This window comes from Macrotis lagotis, chromosome 7 (genome assembly GCF_037893015.1).
Source record: "Macrotis lagotis isolate mMagLag1 chromosome 7, bilby.v1.9.chrom.fasta, whole genome shotgun sequence".
Classification (NCBI taxonomy): domain Eukaryota; kingdom Metazoa; phylum Chordata; class Mammalia; order Peramelemorphia; family Peramelidae; genus Macrotis; species Macrotis lagotis.
Window position 1 is genome coordinate 102,644,000 of NC_133664.1, and position 20,875 is coordinate 102,664,874.

At 34.8% G+C, this 20,875-nt stretch overlaps 1 protein-coding gene across 1 annotated transcript in view; it reads left to right on the top strand.

The window, feature by feature from the left end:
- LOC141492802 (thiamine pyrophosphokinase 1-like) overlaps positions 1 to 20,875 on the top strand; it is a 485,555-nt gene that overhangs the window by 236,554 nt on the left and 228,126 nt on the right. The window contains exon 5 of the mRNA XM_074193473.1: positions 7,063 to 7,135. Within this exon, the coding sequence (XP_074049574.1) occupies positions 7,063 to 7,135 (73 nt within the window). The remainder of the gene's footprint in view (positions 1 to 7,062; positions 7,136 to 20,875) is intronic.

Here is a 20,875-nt window from a genome sequence, read left to right on the forward strand (position 1 = left end):
TTTGTTTTTTTTTTTACTTTTTGTTTTTTTTCTTGTCAGTAACATCAGATCTGTCTTTTGTTGTGGTTGAACCTTGGACTTTTCACATATATTATATCATAGGTTTTTTGGAGTGGAAGGTAGTAAGTTAGCTAGGTGCACAACCAGATTCTGGTCTTTAACTGGTATGATGAAAACATAAATAAGTCTTATATGAATTGGAAAATAATATGAAATAATACATATTGGGGAAAAAAATAAATCTTTCCTGAAGAATAAGGAACCTTCAAAGGGAAAAGCGATTAGGAGAAAAAATGCTTGAAAAGATGAGTTGATTAGCATATCTCTTTGATAAAAGTGTAATTGTATAGGCTCCAAAGATTTTAGTAAGAAACTCATGATGGTATTAATGCTAAGGATTAGACACAGGCATGAGTTGATCATGAATCTTAGAGTGTTGACCTTATTAAAAGAGTTAGAATGGATAAGAACATTGTTCTGCTCAAACCTTGGATGTTAGATTATTTTGTTAGATCTCAAGGAGACCCAAAAGTGTCCTCAAGAGACTTATAGATCCTTCAATAAAGACCTACATATGTTGACTGAAAGCTATAAAATGTTCTTCAATGTCTTGAAAGTGGTTTCCAAAGTTACTATTCTTAAGGGGTTCATTCAGAAGTTAATTTTATGCTGATCCTTAAAGAAGCTACTAATATATGAATTTCTCTATTAAAAAGAAAGTACAAATCAAGGATCAAGCCAGTAAGCTGAATTGGGTCTATTTATTGCTTATTATACATCAAAGTCACATGCAGTCCCTATTAGGAGTCATTCTTGAGCAAAAGAAATACTTTTGTTTTTTATTCTTTATCATGAAAAATTAAGAGATATGTTAGAATATAATGTAACCACTTGCCATCTGTTAGTTTTCCCATTAAAATCCAACAGTTTCCCTCATTTAAAATTTTTTGCAGCCAGTTTTACTGCAAGATAGCACTTGCTCCCTCTGAGGTTTTTCTCTAAATGATGGAAAAAGCTTCTGAACTGAGCACACAGCTTCATTTCCTTGGTTACCAAATGTGTGTCATCCTTAGGCTAACTATGAGAAAATTTCTAGTATCGGTCTTCCATCCATGTTTAAATACAGTTACTATGCTTTAAGATCACTGGCCATATACCCATACTTAGCTGCCCAACAGACAATCATGAGTTCAGAAAGACTGTCCTCGTACTCAGCCACATGTTTTCTGGCAAATCACTGCTTCCCAAAACCAGAATGCAAGAGAGAATTTGCTGATACATGATGTTACAAATGAAGCCTTTTCTCTGTATAATCAAGAATAGCTCTACCTCAAATTGTCCTCTGCTGTTAGAAATTACCTGCTTGCTACTCTACTCAAATGTGAAAAATGCCAAGGAACATGCATATTCTTCTCCATCATTTTCATAAAGCATTTCCTGCTAACTTTTTGGCATAAGATGGCATAAGATGTACTGATTACTTTTCTGTCAGTAGTAGCAGGTTCCATCCAAAAATTTAGCCATCTTTTGATTTGTATGAAAGGAAATGAACTAAAAGATCTAGAAGTAAGCCAATGAGAATTCATTTCTTGCTCACTTACTCTCCTTGTAAAACAATGAGGCATGGCTTGTAATTTAGCCTCTTAAGTTAAGTTTCTCTTGATAGATGTTTGTAAAACTTAAATAATCTCTAGGTTGGGTGCTGCACACTTATTTTTTTTTTCAGGTGTGTTTTGGGTTTTTTTTTTTTTGGAAGGCAATGGGGTTAAGTGGTTTGCCCAAGGCCACACAGCTAGGCAATTATTAAGTTTCTGAGGCCAGATTTGAACTTGGGTACTCCTGACTCCAGGACCAGTGCTGTATCCACTCCGCCACCCAACCATCCCTGCTGCACACTTATAATCCTGAGGGATTCTGATCTACATTAGTAGCTAATTTTGTGTCTGTGCTTAATCTCTTGATTATAGTACTCCAGGATTAGTATAGTACTCCAGGACTGCATAAAATAGGGATTATTCCCCCTAAATGGAGCAACTTTAATGCTTCTGTACTGATGATCACTGGAATTTGTCTAGGAGTGTTGGAGTGATTTCTTACATGGGCATGACAAGGAGATCCAGTTTCAAAAATATAATGAAAATGGTAGTAATAATATAGTATTTGTCATAAAAATCATATGAAATAATATATGTGATGTGATTCATTTTTCTTTTGTTAAATATTTCTCTCTATTAAGGCAATGGGGTTATGCATTTATGTATCATTCTTTTTTTTTTAAAGTTCGTGCAAGGTAATGGGGTTAAGTGGCTTGCCCAAGGCCACACAGCTAGATAATTTTTAAATGTCTGAGGCCAAATTTGAACTCAGGTCCTCCTGACTCTAGAGCTGGTGCTCTATCCACTGTGCCACCTAACTGCCCCTGTTAAATAATTCTCAATTAAACAAATCAACAGAATCAAATTCTGTTTCTGACTTCACTAGGAGTTTTACAGGTGGCATATATGATCATGAACTTGAAACACTGGTTTCCAGTCTGAGGCTTTCCTGCTTACTAGTACCATTATTGTGAACAAATCACTTCACCTTCTTAAGATGGTGTTTCCTCCAATATAGAACAGAGCTAGTAATAATTGTAATGCAACTATTAGAAACAGCCCTCCTTTTCAGGGTTATTATCTTTGGCTCTTGTCAACAACCTATGCACATGATCAAGGGTAAAAATATCTCATTTTAAGGAACTGTAACCTGGTATAAAATTAATCAGTCAGCATTCTCCTGCCTCTAGCCTCTAGAATCCATTTCATAAATAATAACAATAAATTAAAGATACAAATTAGTTTACCTAACATACAAAAGATATAGCAAATAGTGCTGCAAAGAAGTAATACTGGCCTTGTGCTTGCAACACATATGTATACTCTTTAAGGCTAATGTAAAACTTAAAACCATTCCTTGCAGTGATCATAGTGCATATTCATGCATTACTTTGTAATTTTCCCAGTGGTTTCTCTTGGAGGGAAATGTTTCAGGGTTAAGAATTGAAAGAGTCTACATCTTCTTCTTAAGGATTCATTAAACTTTTTTGAGTGAGTGACTCATTTGATATGTTGGTAAATCCTATGAATTACTTCCCAGAATAATATTTTAAATTAAAAAAATTAATTTATATATGATTACATGCCTATGTATGTAATATGCCAATTATATTGATGTATACAAGTTCACATTTCATATTTTGAATTTTTCTACAGTTTTCCTATAGGGGATAAAGATTTACGGGAAAGGGATATAATTTCCTCTAATTGCATAAAGAATAATTCTGATGCTTAGTTCACTACATGCTCTTAGCAGTAGCCCAACCACAATGTTCATCAGGAGTTCTTCTTCCCCCTCCCCCCAATCTTGGTTGGTATTAAATTCACCCTGACTATAAATGGAGACACCATTCTAGTTCCTTTTCATCCCAGCATGTGTCATACAGTAGACATAGGATTCATAATTCCAGTATTACAGAATAGTTATCCCTCAGAACAGAAAGAAACTTCTCTCCATAATCTTTAGCAAAAGTTCTAAATCTTTGTGACATTATTCCCTTTAGTGATATGGTGATACTTTTTTGTAAATTCCTTATCAAAATAATATATTGTTTTGAAAACCTAAAAATTGAAGGAAATGTTAGTTTAAGTTAGAGTTTCATAATAATGTAAATATAATTTTCCCTATTCGTATTCATGGGTCCTTTGAAATCTATACATAAAGGGGTTTATGGACCTAAGTTAGAACTCTCATCCAAACTATCTAACATAAGCATAATAGGAATATATAAATAGGGTACATTTTAATACACAAAAGAAAATCAGAAAGAAATTAATCATGTTATACTTATTCAGTAAATTTCTAAAGTACTAAATCATGTTGACCATGACAACCAAATTAGATGGCAGTTCATTTTGCTTTTTAATTAGTTATCTTTGGAAGTTGCATAAAAGGTGAATGTAAGAAATTGACTCTGGAGCTAAATATAGCACCAATGACTAGCAAACCTGCACAGATAGCCAGAGTTTAGATTTTTGTGTTATATGTAAAAGGATGAATTCGTCTTCAGAGCAAAGGAACAATCTCCCTTCTGTTCCTAGTTTGGTCTGTCATTATGTGTGTCTGTGTCTCTGTGTGAGAAAATCTAATTGATAATTTTAGAATCATATATAAGTCCTTTAAGAAAGAACCACATGGGTTTTGGCAATTAAATATCACAAAGCAGGACAAGTAAAATGCATTCTCTGGCATTTGGTGATTATAGGATCACAATTCCCAAAGAAGAATGAGACATAGGAGAACATTCAATATTATATTTTCATGTTCAAGTTTAGAAAGCAAAGTATTAGACAGAGTTTAAATGACTTGGCTGTATTTGAATAGATGGTAAGTGGCAGAGTCAGGTTTTACAAAGCAAATCTTTTTTGCTCCAAAATAAACAAATTTTCCATTGCTTTTTCTTCTTAATAAATAAACATCAAGTGAAGAAGAGCATCGACTCAGTTACTCTTTTCTGCACTAGAAAGTTGTTATAGATTATATTTGATGATTGTTATTCAAAGATTTCTTGTGGTCTAAAGGCATAAATTCAGTAGAACTTTAATATTAAGATATGTTGTTTTCAAAAGTTTGTTATTTGTGTTATTTAAATGTTGTTTTTATTAATCCTGAACCTCATTGCAATTATTTAGAAATTGAAACGCTATTGTAAATATATTTTATAGTGAATCTTCAATGTTTTGTGTCTTCTAGCAGTCAGATGATTTTATTAGTAACCTCTTTTTCACTTAAAGTTTTGGTATCCTCATACATTCATGCCTATATACAATGGAAGGAAAAAAATGAGAACAGTTGATGGGGGTAAATTTGCAGTGGTTGGTATTCCACTTTGCATTCGCTGTCTTGTGACATTTATTTTTTCATTCTGTTTTCATTGTTAACCTTTAAAATTCAAGGCTTGTATTGCATTTATGCCTCCAGAGTTAAGTGCAAGTCAAATGCAAGTGATTAAGGTGCTAAGGTGACCTCCTCAATCAGCTCCTCCTCCTTTGAGAGAACAGCCCACTGTGATCCCCTAAATAATCTTTGGCACACTTATGCCCTTCTCTTTCTTTGGGAGGGAAGCCTGCTCTTGGGGAGTACAATCCCCTAGCTAGCTACGTGTTTCCCTGGCATCCTTTGGTGTCACTGGGTGGGCAGGCATCGATTCTGAGTCCAGGTGACTTGCTTCTCAAGAATTCTTCTCTTCCCAGCTGCTGGGTCAATCAATGATTTTGAGGTTGCTAATATTCTCTGTCAAAAAATCCCATAAGGACAAAATGAAGCAGATGCATGGAGAAACTTGAATGTTTGGAAAATGAAGTTGAATGATATGATAATTGATAGGAAAAGGTTCAGAGAAGATAAAATGAACATCTTCATAATTTGTGTTAACAATCAGAATATAAACAGTTAATTGAGAAACAAAATCTTTGCAAAAAGTTTCACTGTTCAGACTCATTTCATTTCCAAGAAATCTAAAGAATTTCATCAAATTTAGAAGAATAAGAACCCTCCCCCTATTGATCAATGATCAAAGCATTTATATAGGCAGTTTTTGAAGGAAGAAATCCAAGCTATCATTACCATATAGGTGAAAAAGTGTTGCATATTCTGGAGGTGATATAGGTTTTGGTCTTTGACCAGAAGTACCTCAAGCAGTTCAAAGATATACAAGAGCGTTTAACTATTAATCATAGATGTTGATGGAAAGTAGCCCATAGACCAGTTACTATGCTGGCTATACAGGTTTAATGAATATATATCAGATAATGAACAAAATCAAAAAACTAACTTAAATTTCAAACTTACATCATTCAAGATATTATACATTCAGTTAGAACTGACTCTGAATTTCCACTTATTATTGCTATGAAAATATTAGGTGGTGGAATGTAGCTACATTGAAGGAAAGAGAACATTTTTTTAAGTTATTGGAACATTCCACATTTTAACCTTGTTCTCCTTTATGAAAAATATAAGAAACCAGCCAATGTGCTGGTTTGACAAATTTATAATTTATTGGAATACACACATATATTAGCTTTTAAAGAAAAACCATGTATCCCAGGGGAACAGTAGCTCTGCAACCCATCCAAAAAGACTGAATTTTATTCACCTCTATTAAAGATACATCCATTTTGTAAAAATAATCTAGATGGATTATCTAAGGAGCAGATAGATCATTGGATCTGTCCCCTTGCAAATTTTCAGTGATAATCCAACATTAAGTTGTTTTTGTTGTTTTTCTCTTGATGTGAAATTATTCAGTAGTCAGCAGATTGTGGAAGTTCAACAGCACTCTTAGAATTTGGATTAACATCAGAATAAAGCAGAAGAGTTAACAGAGATCATTTCCCAAATTTGGGGTAAAAGACCTTGCGGAGTTACAAGTACACTTGATTTTTTTTAAACCAACTCTTTTGATACAGAAATAAGGAAGAGGAAAAGGGAAAGGTCAAGATTGCTTATTTTTGTTAATTGTTATTTTGAGCAGTTACAGAGTCACATTAGATTATCCAGATGAGACAAATTATTTTCAGTGAAAATAAGTGAATTTCAAAAGAAACATATTGAAAATCTTTATGAGAAATGGAATTGTCTTTGAATTGAACATTCCCACCTCAGTTGATTTCCCCCAAGACATGCTTACCTTAGTACTATTTGTAGATTCAGAAAATGGAAAGACTGTAAAGCACTCTATGACCATTATTATGAAAATGTTTTTATAATTAAACTGTACCTCTTTCTTGTACTGACTATTTGAATGAATTTGTGAGATATTTGAATCATTTTCCTGTCTTAGAATACTTGTCCAAAGAAGATCAAAACTCGGCAAATTATAAGGGCTTATATAAGTAACAAAAATAGAAAGTTAAACTTCTTTGCCATCCCATTTTGAGAAACAAAACAGCAAAGTCTTCATTTAACAGTTTAGCAAGGAACCAACCATAATTTGTTTATTTACAAGAATCATCTTTCTTTCAGCTTCTTACCTGAGTACATCAGTGGAGATTTTGATTCTATTAGACCTGAAGTCAAAGAATACTACAAAGTCAAGGTAAATTGGAAACTTTTTTCTTTTAAACAGTTTTCACACTATGGAATGTTTTGTTGTTATTTTGTTTGTTGATATTTCCTTCTAACAGAATTAATTGAGAAATTGTATGTTTGACTTTGGGCAAATAGAAAATCCTTTATATATTTTTAATTATATTTTGTGTCTTTTCTTTCCTTTATTTCTTTCATTACTTCTTGTTTGTGTATTTATTTCTTAATTATTTAATTTATAAAGCCTATGACATGATTAGTCTGACCAATAGTTTGATTTTCTCTGTTTTATGCCTTGCCTTATGTTTTGTTAGAGTTATTTCTATTGCAAATATATGAAAGAAACCTTAACTATTTTGATATATGGGTGGGGAATACCTTGTTGTAAGGGAAAACAGAATTGATTATATTCCCCCAACAGACTTTTTAGACTTCAGTAATCTTCACTGTTATTATTACTGAAGTTTGTAACCTTGTTATACTATGTTATTTTTAGTTGTTTTAACAGAGCCATTTATTTTATATTTTGCTGTATTGGATCTAATGTCTTTGTTCATTATCAGGAAACAGTAATGGGTATATGAATGAAAATCCATTTATTAAGCACTTACCAGGCAGGGCACTTAATTCTGTGATTACAAAAATGAACATGAAATTGTTCTTGCCCTTAGAAATCTTACATTTCAAACAGAGAATCCATTATTTGGAAAGTGGAACAGGATAGAAACTAATCAGACCAAATGAATGGCGTTTTGTATCCTCTACATCTTCAAGGTGATGTAGAGGTGCTTGGCAAGCCTCTTGCTTCATTATACTTTCCCTGAAGTTGCCCTTGAGTCATGTACCTTTACTCTTAAAGGTTTTGTGTTGATGGGAAATGTTGTATTTAAGGTTGGTAGCTGTTGATGTTCTCTCACTTCCCTATTCTGGATGTCTTCCTTTATATCTTTGCCTCTTTCAGATATCTTTGAGAAGTCATTCCTCAAGATTCTCATAGTTGCCTCATTGTTTAAACAGATCTCTTTGCTCACTTGGATGAATCTTCATTCCTTTCCTATCTTTGTTCCCTTTTGTGCCATTTCTATCTTGCCTAAAAGCTTTATAAGTTTGTAACAGGCAGTTGGATGGACAAACTATAAAGCAGGTCTATATAAGGAATCTGTGTAGAAATATAAAAATATGTAGCTACCCATATACTGAATATCCTAAAATATATATTATACATGCTTATGTTTTTATATAAGGGTACCAAAATGTCAGTGTGAATATGATACATATATCCTTGGATGACCTCAACTCCTGGAAACAGACCCATTGGTAAATGTTTTAGTCATTGTATAACCATGAGACCTAGATCACAAATGACCAAGGTTAGGCCCTATTGGCTTATGAGCAGGCTACACAGTGTAAACAATGAAGAATTTTGAAAAATAACATTTGTAAAAGATGACTTCAAGGAAATTGTTTATAGGAAGAAAAGATGGGATTTTTATATGGCAAAGCAAAAAGATGACTTCAGTATGAAGAATGGCCATTCATAATGGGAAGAGACCTTATGAGTCATGTAATCCAGTGAGTTCATTTTGTAAATGCAAACGCTGAGGACAAGTAAGGTGGTTTGTCCTTAAGCATCTCAAATTCGACATATCTAGAACAGAACTCATCTTTCCCAACAAACATTTCTCCTTTTCTTTAATGCTTCTGATGAGGGCACTACCATCTTCCCAATTAACCAAAATTTCAGTTTCAATGGGAGCTTCACTCTTCCCTTTCAACTACCTCAGCCTCACAATTGCCAGTTCTAGTAATTTTATTTTTATAACATTTCTTATATTTATGCCATTCTCTCTACTCACACAAATACTGCTCCCCTAGAATACTACAATAATCTTTTCATTAGTATCCCTGCCTCAGAGGTCTACCATGACTTAATATCAGTCTGATTGTTCAGTTCTAAGTGTTTTGCTCCTACTACCCAATGAACTATAGTGATCAAAAAGAAAGACCCCTCTTCAGCATTAAAAGCCCCTCATATCCTATCCCCTTAATATAACCTTTTTAGTCATTTTATATTTTATATTTTACTTTTCCTTAAATACAGCTGATCCACTTGCCTCTCCTCAAACATTCCAGTCTCTGGCCTTAAATAATTTCCTATCCATCCCATCTTTTACTTTCCTTGGTCTCCTTCAAGACTCAACTACTTCAAGTTCCGCATGCTTCTAGACTCCTTTTCCAGGTTCTCTAGTATCTTCTGCTTTGAGATTTTCTCCCACTTACTCTCTCTTGTCTCTCCCACTACAATGGGAGTATTGACTTCATTTACCTTTGTAAATCCATCATCTTAACACTATCTGTGAATAATAAACATTTAATAAAATTATTAACACTTAATAAATGTACCCTGCTTAAACTAGTCCTCTTCCATCATTCCGAACCCTCATTGCAGTTTCCATTACCTCATATCTGTTTAGGCAACATGGCTCCCTTTGTATGATCTTACTGTGAGTCAATGCTAACCAGACTCAAATTTTGCAGTTTTCACCTCTCATGAGCCATAGATCTCTTTTATAGTAACTTAAGCAAAGTGGTGAACTAGCTTTATGACTCTTCTACTATTATCCAACTAAATAAGTTTGATTGACTTCCCAGATCTCACTTAAGTAGTAAGTAGTAGATAGAATTTGAACTCATGTTCTCATTTAACATTATTTTCTGTGTAGGTGTACCAAAAATTTCCTCCCTGTTTTTCTGCTTCCTTCTCATAAGCTGTTCTGTACTTTATTTTGGACATTATAAGTATTCATTTCCTACATGATTTAGAGCTAAAATTCCCTTTTCCTAGGGATTGTTTCCATTGGCTATAGGTTTAGCCTTCAATATTCATTTGAACCTGAGACCCCAGGATATCTCTTCTGAACTGAAAAGCAATCATTAATCACAATTCCCCGAGAAGCTCATTTCATCCATGATGCTTTGCAGAATTCCCAGTGATCCTCTGCCTTACTGTTATCCTCTCTGTGGTACAGTAAGGAATGCCAAGAAATAGTTCAAAAGGGTATTTATATATTTAACATTTAGTATTTCCCTAGTGTCTGAAACCAAGACAGAACTGAAAATGCACTTCTTTTCACTATTCATAGAACTGACTATGGTGTTCTTGCTCTGTATAAGAGAAGTTAAAGTTGTGGAAAGGGGAATGGATAAAGGAGAAATATGATTAAGGTTGAAAGAAGATGGAAGGAAATGATTTTTGTTTGTTTTTAAATGGAAGAGAAGGGAAAAGTTTGCATTTGGGAAACCAGAGGATATTGTTGTTGTAAAGCTTAGATTGTTGTGATTTTGCAGTTCTGGGGATAGCTGTGAAGTCTGTTCTACATATATTCCATCTGCTAACCAGCTGATCTGACTTTCCATCAGCAGAGGAAGAGTGTTCCCCTGTCAGTGTTTGATATTCATGCTCAATTACATTAACATTGGCATGTTCCTACTCTTTCCCCACAGTCTCACTTCTCATTAACTCCATACCTCGGCCTCCTTTGGATGGAAAGCCCTCAGCTTTGCTTACCAGGCAGAGTTTTACAAACACATAGTTATTAATCATACGTTTATGATGAGAAGAAACAACAGAAGAAGATGGGTGTGGGGAAGACAATATAACTTGAGAGAATGTTGAAGATTTTTTAAGATTTGACTCATCTGTTGCCTCTTCCAAATGAATCTGTGGTTTTTGTAATCCCTGTCTACAAAGGAAGGAGCAGAGCAGGGTAGTCATTAGACCATTTTATATGTATCTGATGGAACAAAAAAAAATTGTCATTTGGGTGTCCATTTTTTAATATGTCCAGGCTAACACCTATCTTTTTTGTCATGCCTCTTCTATCCTAAAAAAGTTAAAAAAACTAAATAGAAAAAATATGTTTCTAAAATTACTGAATGTTTTATGAATCAGAAATATTCTAAAATGTTTATAAAACCTTGTATAATTTGTTTATTTCTAATGGTAATTGTTTACAGAAGGCAAAAGCTGTGTTTTGGACCCAGATGTGTGATATTCTGCATACCATGGGTATTTTGTAGGTTTTATTATTCCTAATAATAACAGTGATTATGATGATAATTACAACCCCATGCACCATTACACCTAGTTCCCACAGGCCATTATCTTTGACCTAAGCTGACTAAGTGCCCTTTCATAAATGAGAGGGTAAACCATTCCCCCTTCCAAACAGATTCTCCCCCTATTCCCATCATTTGTCTCTGTATTTTTAAATTTTTTTTTCAAACTAGAGAGGACTCAGTAAAGTGGCCTCTTTAAACAGAGGGGAATGGGAAGAGAGTGAAAAGCTCAAGGATATGGAGAAACCAAAGTTCTGTTTATTTGGACTGAGCAATATTTTATTTCAGTTTGAGGAGAGTAACTTAACATAGTTAATAATAGGAATGATGAAGATGAAGAAAAGGCGTAGTAGGAGAAAGAATAAATAGAAAGAGGAGAAGAAAAGAAAAATATGTTAGAATTTCCTCATTGACCTGTGAGAAGGAAGGATGTGTCAGAGGATATGAGTTCATGTTCTTTCTCTTGCCATTTACTGACTTGTGTATTGATATTTAACACTCTATTCCTCGATTTCCTCCTTTTATAAAGTGATTAATAGGTACTTGAAGAAAGAAAATGTCAATTTAAAAAAGAGGCTGTTGAACTAGATGATTTTTTAAAATTTATTTTTTATTCTCATTTTGTACAAATGTTTTTCTTTACATTAATAAGATATACTTGTTTACAAGTAAACAAAATACCCCCCCCATTGAATATAGATAGACTTGCTTGGGCAAAAAAGTAAAGGGGGGGGGAGGAAAAATTAAAATTAAAAAAAAATAATAGTAATAATTGTAGGTATGGCCAGGTGGTGCAATGGACGAAGCATCAGCCCTAGAGCCACGAGCACCCAAGTCCATATCCAGCCTCATAAACCCAATAATCACCCAGCCATGTGACATGCAAGCCACCCGATCCCCACTGCCCTGCAAAAACCAAAAAGAAGAAAAAAAAAGACCCAAAATAAAATAAAATAGTAATAATAGTAGGGGTGGCTGGGTGGCAGACAGAGCATTGGCCCTTGAGCCAGGAGCACCTGGGTCCGAATCCGGCCCCAGACACCCAATGATCACCCCTGCTATGTGGCCCCAGGCAGGCCATCCAGCCCCACTTGCCCTGAACCCTCCCCCAAATAATAATAACAAAAAATGTGTTTCAGTCTTTGTTCCAACACCATCAACTCTGTCATGAGTGGATCACATTCTTTATGATAAGTCCATCACAAAAGTTACTTCCATATTTTTCCAACGTTGCCATTGCTAATCGCAACTCCCTCCTTTCTTATTTCTCCACTACCATGTACTATATTTTCTCTCTCCTTTCACTCTGACTCTGCTGTAGGGTCACTGAGTGGTGCAGCAGACAGATCCCTGGCCCTGGGGCCAAGAAGCCCTGAGCCCCCATACCACCCCTTGGGCCCAGAATCCACCTGGCCTTATGGTCCTGGGCAGGCCATCCAATCCCAGCCCCTTGCAAGAAGTAAAAAAAAGAAAATGTGTTATATCTGACCACTGTCCCCCCATGGTCCATCCTCTCCTCCTTTATTCACATCCCCACCCCTTCCCCCTGCTCCCCTCTCCTTCTTACTCCAGATTTCTATACCCCATTGAGTATATTTGCTGTTTCCTCTCCTAGCCATCTCTGATGAGAGCAAAGGTTCCCTCATTCCCCCTTGCCTCCCCACTTCCATATCATTTCAATAACTCAATGTAATAAAAAAAAATCTTATTATGTGAAATAGCTTGGACTATTCCCCCTCTCCTTTTTCTTTCTCCAATTCCATTTCCCTTTTTTTTCTTATTGACTCCATTTTTATACCATATTTCATCTTTGAATTCAGCTTTCTCCTGTGCTTCAACTATAAAAGCTCCCTCTACCTGCTCTATTACTGAGATGGTTCATATGAATATTATCAGTATCATTTTTCTATACATGCAGTTCATCCTCATTAAGTCCCTCATATTTCCCCCCTCTCCTCCAATCTCCATGCTTCACCTGAGTCCTGTATCTGAAGATCAAATCTTCTGTTCAGCTCTGGCCATTCCAAAAGGAACCTTTGAAATTCCCCTGGTTCATTGAAAGTCCATCTTTTTCCCTGGAAAAGCACATTCAGCCTTGCTGGGTAGTTCATTCTTGGCTGCATTCTAAGCTCTTTTGCCTTCCGGTATATTGTATTCCAAGCCCTACGAGCTTCCAATGTAGCTGCTGCTAAGTCCTGTGTGACCCTGACTGCAGCTCCATGATATTTGAACTGTGTCCTTCTGGCTGCTTGTAATATTTTCTCTTTGACTTGGGAGTTCTGGAACTTGGCTATAATATTCCTGGGGGTTGGTTTTTTGGGATCTCTTTCTCGGGGAGATTGGTGGATTCTCTCCATTTCTATTTTGGCCTCTGCTTCTAGAACATCAGGGCAATTTTCCTGTAGTAATACTTTGAAAATGATGTCAAGGCTCTTTTCCTGATCATGACTTTCAAGTATTCCGATAATTTTTAAATTATCTTTCCTAAGTCTGTTTTCCATATCAGTTGTTTTTTCAATGAGATATTTCACATTTTCTTCTAATTTTTCATTTTTTTGGTTTTGAAGTATTGATTCCTGATTTCTGGTAAATTCATCAATCTCCCTGAATTCTATTCTTTGTCTGAAGGATTTATTCTCCTAAGAGAGTTTTCTTATCTCTTTTTCCATGAGGCCAATTTTGCTTTTTAAAGCATTCTTCTCCTCAATAACTTTTTGAACTGTTTTATCTATTTGACCTAAGCTGGTTTTTAGCATGCTATTTTCTTCAGCATTGTTTTGGATTTCCTTCACTAAGCTGCTGACTTCATTTTCATGTTTTTCCTGCATCTCTCTCCTTTCTTTTCCCAGTTTTTCTTCTAACTCCCTCATTTGATTTTCAAAGTCTTTTTTGGGCTCTATCATAGCCTGAGCCCAATTTCTGTTTTTCTTAGAGTCTTTAGATGCAGGAGCTTGTGCTTCCTCATCTTCAGACTGAGTATTTTGATCCTTTTTGGGCTCATTTGCAAAATACTTCTCAATGGTCTTCCTCTTGTTTCTTTGTTCATTTTCCCAGCCTAAGCCTGTTTTTTGGGGTGCTTCCTGAGCTTTTGGGACACTCCCACAAGGGTCTCAGTGTGTGAGGCTCTGTCCTCCCTCCTGGTCTGTGAATGACCATAAGCACCCCCCTCTGCCACGGGGCCGAGGTGGGGGGGCCCTGCTTCTATGGGGGGGCCTAGACTGCAATCAGGATCTGAATGTGGTCAGAGCCCCAGAGTCCTGTTCCAGGGGCAGAGGACAGAGCTCTGCAGTCTCTCTCTCTTCACTCCCCTCCCTCAGCTCAATGGGCTCATGCCCTGGGGGCTCCTGCTTACCGGCTCCACCTGCTTCGGTTTCTAGACTAGATGACTTTTTACTAGATCCCTTAGAATCCTAATAAATGATTCTAGCTTCACATGTGAAAATCATCTCCTTCCATAACAATATTTTCTTAGATTTTCCCCCCCTCTGATATAGGTTATCTTGTATTATTCATATACATCTCAAGTGTTTCCCATTAGAATCAGAATTTTTTTTATTCCCAGTACCTAGTGTAATTACTGACATTTAAAACAGTGTTAATGAATACTTCCTTGGGCTTGCTTGATTCAACTGAGACCATGACTGCTATTAATGGTAAATTGCCTCTATGGAGGATTTCCATACTTTCTCTCCATAGATCTCCCTTCAAGAGAGTAAACAACCACATTTATTTTCTTGAAGTAGGAGCACAAAACGTGTCCTCTCTTAAACTCTTGAATCAATCCCATTCCTCATATATTGATTCCTTGTTATTGATTAATCAATGAATTCACCTATGAGGAGCACTACCTTGAAACGGGGTATTCTGCTTTTTACTACTGATCAACACAAATGTGTTAGAAATTAATAAGTACTTGTTGAATTCCTGTTCTGTGTATAACTTGTTGTGGGGAGATGAAAGTGGAGATCAGAATGAGACATGGCCTGTATCCTGGACAAAGAGTTCTCCGCATCAGGGGCTTATGATCTACATGGGAAGATAAATAAAACAATAAGAGAAAAATTACCTTGCAGCATCTTGACAGAGGGCCTGTCTCCAGTGCTTTGATATAAGACTGTGGATTTCAAAATATTTTAGATTAAATAGCATTTGCCTTGTTAAAAAAATCCTTTTTTGGATACTGTAAAATCAATCAGGAAAACAAGCCAGTAAGGCCATCTAACAAATTCAAAAATTTGCTTCTTTAGGGTAAAATTCTTGAGTTTATTTAGGCATAGAATGTTGAATCTTTTCCATATCCTTGGACCATAATTTCCCAAGTTATTAGATTGAAATCTTCCAACCTGGGTAACTATACCAAGGTGCTCTTTATTATCCCTCTGTGGTGTACATATTTAGTAGATATTACCTTACTATCTATAGAAGCCATCACAGCTTCATTTTGGGGGAGGAAGGAGTAAGAAGTTATTAAATTATTCAGTAAATGCTGTGAATTTCCAGTGCTGAACTAGAACAGAATGAGTATTTCATGTGATGACAGATGAGAGGAAACTGAAATAATAAGTTACCAGTTGCATGCTAGTAAGGCTATTCTCTTGCTTTAGTATATTTTCTACCCGCACATTTCTTTATCATGATGATTTAGCATTTACTAAATGTCAGTTTTTATTGTTCATACTCCTACAGAAAGATTATAAGGCATAAGTAGGTACAAACAGTCCCTATATCCTGGCCTCCAATTTTTCATTGTACTCAGAATGCTATTCTCTTATGTCAAATTGTTATCTAAAATGGTATAATGACCAGGAAACTTGTTTATGGGCAAACATTAGACCCAGTAATCCCAGTAAGATTTGGATTTTAAAGCTCAAGGGGTCATAGAATCATAAAATCATAGCTTTATGACTTGAAAGGGACCTTAAATTTTCCTTAGTCAAACCTTGATTTTTATAGATGAGGACACTGAGACTCAGGGTGATTTTTTTTTTCTGTTCCCAAGGTCAAATGGGCAATAAATAGGAGAACTGGGATTCAGACTCCAGTATCTGAATCCAAATCCAACACTTTCCCCCCCATTTGAACCATCATAGATTTATAGACTTTAAAGCTGAAAGGATTTTTTAAAAAAATTTTCCTTTTTTTTTCTGAAGGGATTCTTAAGAGATTATCTTTGTTTAACATTCTTTATTAATTACAGGAGAGCAAAAAACACAAACAAAAACTTGAGTCCTAGAGTGTTTTAATGTCCTATCCACTAACTGTTAGTTTTATTAATGACAGTTTTTTACCTTTATATATCACTTGGTAATTTAGAAAGTACTTTCTAATATATTCTTTTACTTGAATCAATAGGTAAGACTGCTGTTATTTATACAGTTTTATACTTGGGGTTCCAGAGAGATTAATAAACTTGCCCTATATATGCATATATGCTTGAGGCACATTCCCAAAGAAACTCATTGATTTATAGTTTGCAGAAGTAATCAGCACATAATGAAGAAAGGAATCCTGGAGTCCTCTGTAGCTACAGCATATGTATTTTCCCAGATCTGAAAGGGGCATAGACTGTCCCTCTGGTCAAATATGTTCCTAAATAAAGATTCTGAAAAGCATCCTAGGATAGAGGTCAATTTTTACTTGAAGAGTTCTCAAAATAGAAATACATCATTTTCTACTTTTTTTCTGTGTTGTTTAACAAGTCATCCTGTAGATATGTATTCCCTCAAAAGACTTTGATTTAAGTGCCAATCACTTTGTTAACTTTATGACCTTGCTTAATAATGACAACATGTTTTCTAATCTGTAAAATGGGTTAAAGGGGTGGCTTAGATCAGCTATGCCAGCAATATTGTCCACCAAACTTCCCTTTGTGAGCTAAACTACCTTAAAATGTTTTTGGCCAATATATAGCCGTGCAATAAAAATACAATAAAACAAGGATGGCATTAACACATGGTTTTCTATATCAGCATGTCACTTGGCACGATATATATATATATATATATTATATATATATATAACTTAGTGGCCCCACTGAATGATCTGAGGGCCCTTTAATAGTGCAAACCAATAATCCTTTGTTTATTTTAAAAGAATTTCCTTGTGAAGACGGAACTCTGCCTAACTCTTTCTGTGACACCAATATGGTGCTGGTACCTAAACCAGGAAGAGTTAAAACAGAGAAATAAAATTACAGACCTATCTCCCTGAAGAATATAGATGCAAAAATCTTAAATAAAATCTTAGCAAAATGATTACAACTAGTTATCACTAGGATAATACATTATGATCAAGTAGGATTTATCCCAGGAATGCAGGGGTGGTTCAATATTAGGAAAACTGTTAGTATAATTAATTATATCATTAGCATACCTATCAAAAATTATATGTTCATATCAATAGATGCTGAAAAAGCTTTTGACAAAATACAGCACCTATTCCTAATAAAATTAGAGAATGTAGGAATAAATGGTTTGTTCCTTAGAATAATAAGCAGTATCTATCTGAAACCATCAACAAGCTTTATATGCAACAGGGATAGGTGTGAGGCATTCCCAATAAAATCAAGGGTGAAACAAGGATGACCATTATCACCAAAAGAATTTCCTTTGTCCCATGATACAAATAAGGAGATTATGTCATTTTTTCCTATAGTTGAAAAAAATGCAACACTGATATATATGCATATATTAGCAACTACTGCAGAACATTGCGTTTCAAAGTTTTGGTTGGTACTGAAGTTGCATTTTTTAGGACAAAAGAAACAATTGGATTCGTGGTACATTTGCATAAAGCTAAAAGGCATTTTTAAAAATGGTATCCCCTGAGATGACTTTTGTAGCTAAGTTCCTTGGCAGATCATTTTATTTTTCACGAGTTACTTCTTTTTCTTTGTACATATCTATATTGTAAAGCATATTACATTGAAAGATGCTCAATTACCTTGGATATGTGTGACATTCAAGACTGTTAGTGATTCATAGCTGTCAATAGTTGTGAATTAGCATTTCAGGAACCTTCCAAAGTGACTGTGGTAGCATTTTTCTTTTGTTTGAGGTTTCTTCAGATTGGAGAAATGAGTTTTAGATATAAACTTGGGAGTATAACTATATCCCTGTGCTTAAAAATACCACAATGTGCTACCCAAAGGGAACTGTCAAAGAATATAAAAGAAACTCTAATTCAATGAGAATTTTGTATTTTTAATAGATTTTAATTCATTTTTAAATGAATTAGGTGTTAGTGGAAAAAATGTTTGATGACACAATTTTATCAATAGATACAATCTGAGGCTTAAAGAAGTTTAGTTTCTGGCAATACTTGACCATCCCAAATATTTAATGAAGTATATTTTTGGTAGTAATTTGTTAGTATTTTTTGAAAGGATTGAAAGTATTACTTACTCAAAAATTGCAGTCAACTAATAATTCTTAAGATTGAAAAAATATATCATTGATAAGTAAAACATTTTATTGTTTACAATTCACTTATAGATCTTAGAGATATAATTGCATATTAGATATTTTCTTTGGATCAATTTAGCGATGGTTCCAAAATTGTGTTTAAAGATATCCACTTTCAGAAGTTCAAGATGGGGAAAGCATGGCTAATAAACATACTTGTTTAAAAAGATTTTAAAAGAATCAGTCTATTTTAAAGGGATTTTTGTTGGCTGGTAAACTAATGTTTGGGAACTGTGATCTTAGAGAGTCCAGGTGTCCCTGGCATGTCTTCTATGTTCTGCTCTATTCCGACATCAGAAATGTTTTGTTCAATTTCTGGAGAATGACATTCATATTTTAGGAATGACATTACTGTGCATGTATGTAGAAGAGGGTAAATGGCATGGTGAAAGTTATATGAGAATCATTTACAATAAACTTGGGTCTAAGAGATTTAAGAGATTTCATGGGACAGGATAGCTATTTTTATTTATTATTTAAGAGAAAGAGCGAAGACTCTGGAATTCTAGGATGTGGATTTAAATCTTTCCCTTTGATGCCTTCTGCTTGTGGGACCTCAGGGAATTCACTTAAAACTATGTGGATCATCTGCAAAATGATGAGATTGGATTAGATGGACTCCGATGTCCCATTCACCTTTAAATCTGTGAGTATGTTATTTGCAGTTTTGTCATATGGTAACGATTCAAACTTACTTTTTATAATATTATCTGCTTTTTTTTTTTGGCAGGAAGAAGCCTTTAAGTTCATTAACAAACTTTAAACAAACAGATAGCACCTAGTTTGGGTGGAGATTCATCATTTCGGCTTCAGAATGCTTCTCTTTCTTCCCTCCCATGATTGACCTACCCTACCTTAAAGCCCCTTCCAAAATCTCATTGCCTATATTTACTATTGTCACAAATGAAAGATACTTCTCTTTTCATTCAATTATTATATTTTTATTTACTTCACTAAATAATTTATCAGTTTTTCAAATTTTTCAATTTTTTTCCTCTCCTTTCCTCCTATCCCTTTTCCATCTGAGAAGCCAAGCAATTGTACATATGAAATTAGGCAAAAAATTTCCATATTTGTCACACTGGATAAAAAAAGCAATAAAAATAAAATGAGAAAATTCTATTTCAGTTTGTATTCAGAGTATATCAGTTCTCTTTCTAGAGGTTATTGGCATGTCTTAATGCGACTCCTTTGTCTCAGATCATCGCGTTGATAAAAGTAGTTGCGTCTTGCATGTGTGGTCAGCATTTCTAATTTGGTATTTCTTTGCATAGTAATTTCTCACTTCTTTTTACTTCACTTCACATCAGTTCATACAGATGTTGCTATGCTTTTGTTTTCCTTAAATCACTTGCCTATCATTTGTTAAGAAGTGGTGATACACTGCCCTCCCTCACAGTCAACTTAAGCCTTTCTTTAATTGATGAGCATTCCCTCAATTTTGAACTCTTTGTTGCCCCCCCAAAAAATGATTTTGGTATTTTTGTCCATTTATTGTTTTCATAATTTGCTTGCATTACTTTCATTCCTTTTCCTAATTTTTGTTCTACCATGCTTGTCTCTTTAATACTTCCAGGATCTCTTGTACTTGGGGCTAATTAGCAATTTGCTTTGAGGTTTTGCTTATAATTGATTTCACCTTTATTGTCTTTTTTTGAGTTCATTTCTTGGTCTACCCTGCTACTATAGTAGCTTGTTTTGTTCTAGTTCTTTGTTGTTGTTGTCCGATTCACCCCATTTAGAGAACTGGTATTAAAGACCTCTTTTATTGAATCCTAAGAAGTCATGGACTAGAGAAAATGTCTCATTATGACTTCTTGTTGGTTCTGCTGTTGCACAATTTGGTTTCAGAAGTTATTTTAAAGTTGTTAGGAGGGGAATGTTGGGAGAGTTCAGCTGAGTAGCTGTCTTTAATCTGCCATTTTGACTTCACTCTTATATGTCTTATTTTGAAGTTATTTGTTAGTTTTGTCCCACTTGAGACCTTACATATCTGATTCAATACTTCTGTATTTTACCAAAAGTCATTTGACTCTCATTAAGTAGAACTGTGAATTTATTGAAACCCCAAAGCTATCCCCCCCCCACCTTGAGTGTACACTGGGAATAACATTTACAACAAAATAAGTGCCTCTTTATGTTTGGAATGGAATTGAAGATTTCCCATT